Source organism: Capsicum annuum, unplaced genomic scaffold (assembly GCF_002878395.1).
Source record: "Capsicum annuum cultivar UCD-10X-F1 unplaced genomic scaffold, UCD10Xv1.1 ctg30611, whole genome shotgun sequence".
NCBI classification, from domain to species: domain Eukaryota; kingdom Viridiplantae; phylum Streptophyta; class Magnoliopsida; order Solanales; family Solanaceae; genus Capsicum; species Capsicum annuum.
The window spans coordinates 1-2,181 of NW_025837187.1; the positions used below are offsets into that span (position 1 = coordinate 1).

The following is a 2,181-nucleotide window of genomic DNA, read 5'->3' on the forward strand; positions in this document are numbered from 1 at the left end:
CACACTTCTAACATCCTTTCTCGTTGCATGGTTTCCTATTCTTCGTGCAAGAACCTTTGTTTTGTCTTCAGCTTTAAAGTCCTTGTTCCTCCTGATAGAATCTGATGTTCTTGGTCTTGGAGAATTCGCGACCTGCTTTTTCTCTTGCTCTCTTTTTGGAGCTACTGTTCTATTTGATTGGGTTTGTTTGGACGTTTTTGTTGTTGCAGCTGAAGGCACGCTGCTGTTTGATAACTCTGCTGAAGGATGAATAGTTACTTCTAAAACCTGTGGTGGATCGGCCACATTTAGACGTTCATTAGTGGAACATCTGTTATAAACTTCTTCCCTTAAACAACGAACAGTGTTCTCAGTTGCACTAGTAGCTCTAGCCCCTGCTGCAGTCGAAGGCCTGCTTTGTGATTTAGTTTTACTTGCTAGCTCCTGAAAAAGTAATCAAAAGAGCAAGTTAAAAGAGCAAGTTATATTACTAGGTCGTCGGAGTGAGAGGGAAAAATAATCACTTCAGAGGAGGGTAAGGATGAAGACCGAGAGAATACTAAATTTCAAAGCAAGTTTTATTGGTTTTAATATTTTGAAAGGTAAAATTCGCTTGTCCAAGAAAGGGGATTTGAGTCATAAAATGACAGGAGAGTGATTGCTTCTACCATAAACTAGTAAAAACAGCTTGTAAACAAATCTACAAACAAGCTTTACTTTTCATGTGAGAACAGTAGGCTAAGTGCACGGAGGATTTGATGTTACATAGTTTCAACACAGAAAATAACATTTTTTGCCCTCAGAACATCTAGAATTTCTCTCTTTTTGTCCATCTTCCATCTGCCTCTCTGACTGCAGCTCTTGCTCCTGCCTCCTCCCAGCTCTGTCCATCCTTGTTTTTTTCTGAGCGGCGGCCAGGTTCACGGTAAAAGGCAGGTATGGGAGTTTCTTTGAAATTGAGATTTCTCGGGAGCTGTTTGATCTCTTCTTCTTTCTTTTCCTACACATAGCACAAAGTAAACCAAACAAACATTTAGTATTTCTAGCTGCTGATAAAGTAATTGACATCTAACTCTTGCCGATGACATGTTACACTCCCTCGGTTTCTATTTGTTTGTCTTAATTTCCTTGTTAGTTCGTTTCAAAAGGATTGCCTCTTTCCTTTTTAGGAAACTCAGTAATTCCATGACTTTTAAAGAGCTAACATTTAACAATTAGCAGCCTATGATTCTCCATATTAAATTGAACCTATTTCCATTAGTCACAAGAATCAGACCCCAGGTTTATTACCTGTTTTCTCGCTTGGAGATGACGTGTTTCTTCCTCTTTGGCATGCACTTTCTCCTCTAGCTTCATAAAGAACTGAAATCAATAACAAAGACTTCTTTTAGGTTTTATACGATGTTTGAACTTTATCGAGTAGACACAAGAAATTGGTCCTTGCCTCTTTCCTTTTCCTGGCCCACTCTTCTTTTTTGAAGCGGAAACTAGATCCATTTTGTTTCACGACTAGTTGACATGAATTTACACTCTCCTTATCCCTGTACAACAATAATATGTCTAAGATATACATTTATGAACACAATATGGAGTTAAAGCTCAAAATTTCTCCACGATATATACCTTTTTACACTTTGATATAATTTATGGCTAACTTTCTCTGTACAGGAAGCACGAGAAGCGACAACCTTTCTTGCTATTGGTTGTTCTTCAGTGCTACATCATTCAATAATAAACGAGGTTGAGAAAAATAGGATGAATCTGTGCTACCAAAATATCCCACATTCTCAACATGGTAAAGTAGCATACCTTTTATGTTGATTAAGTATATTAGCTTTTGAACCCGAAGAAACCTGTATAAAGCAAGTTATCTGTTACCGTAAAATTCGATGATCAATTTAAGAATAACTGAAGAACAATCTAACTAAAAAGAAAGTTAAGTAATAGTTCAACGGCATTGAAGATTCTCTTATTCAAATTTCAGCTTTGAAAGGATGTTAGGAAGTTGAAGTTTAATGATAATCAAAGTTCCCAACCATGCCATTCCAGATAACCAAATTAACTTTGAACAAAACTGTTACCGGTGTACACCTTATCACCTAGACCAACGAGATTGAAACAACATAGGGCCCTAAGGAAGTATGTTGCATAACACGCATACCTAATGTCAATGAAATGAGCCCTAAAGGACGTCATAATAGG

The 2,181-nt window shown here is 37.4% G+C and overlaps 1 protein-coding gene across 1 annotated transcript; it reads right to left on the minus strand.

Moving 5' to 3' along the window:
* Positions 1 to 54: 54 nt before the first annotated feature.
* LOC107853776 (protein WVD2-like 7) lies at positions 55 to 1,832 on the minus strand (the record flags this gene model as incomplete). Its single annotated transcript, XM_047402925.1, has 6 exons — positions 55 to 423; positions 833 to 979; positions 1,270 to 1,341; positions 1,424 to 1,520; positions 1,603 to 1,695; positions 1,789 to 1,832. Coding segments are annotated over 6 exons (822 nt in total), but the record flags the coding sequence as incomplete, so codon positions are not given.
* Between the last annotated feature and the right edge of the window lie 349 nt (positions 1,833 to 2,181).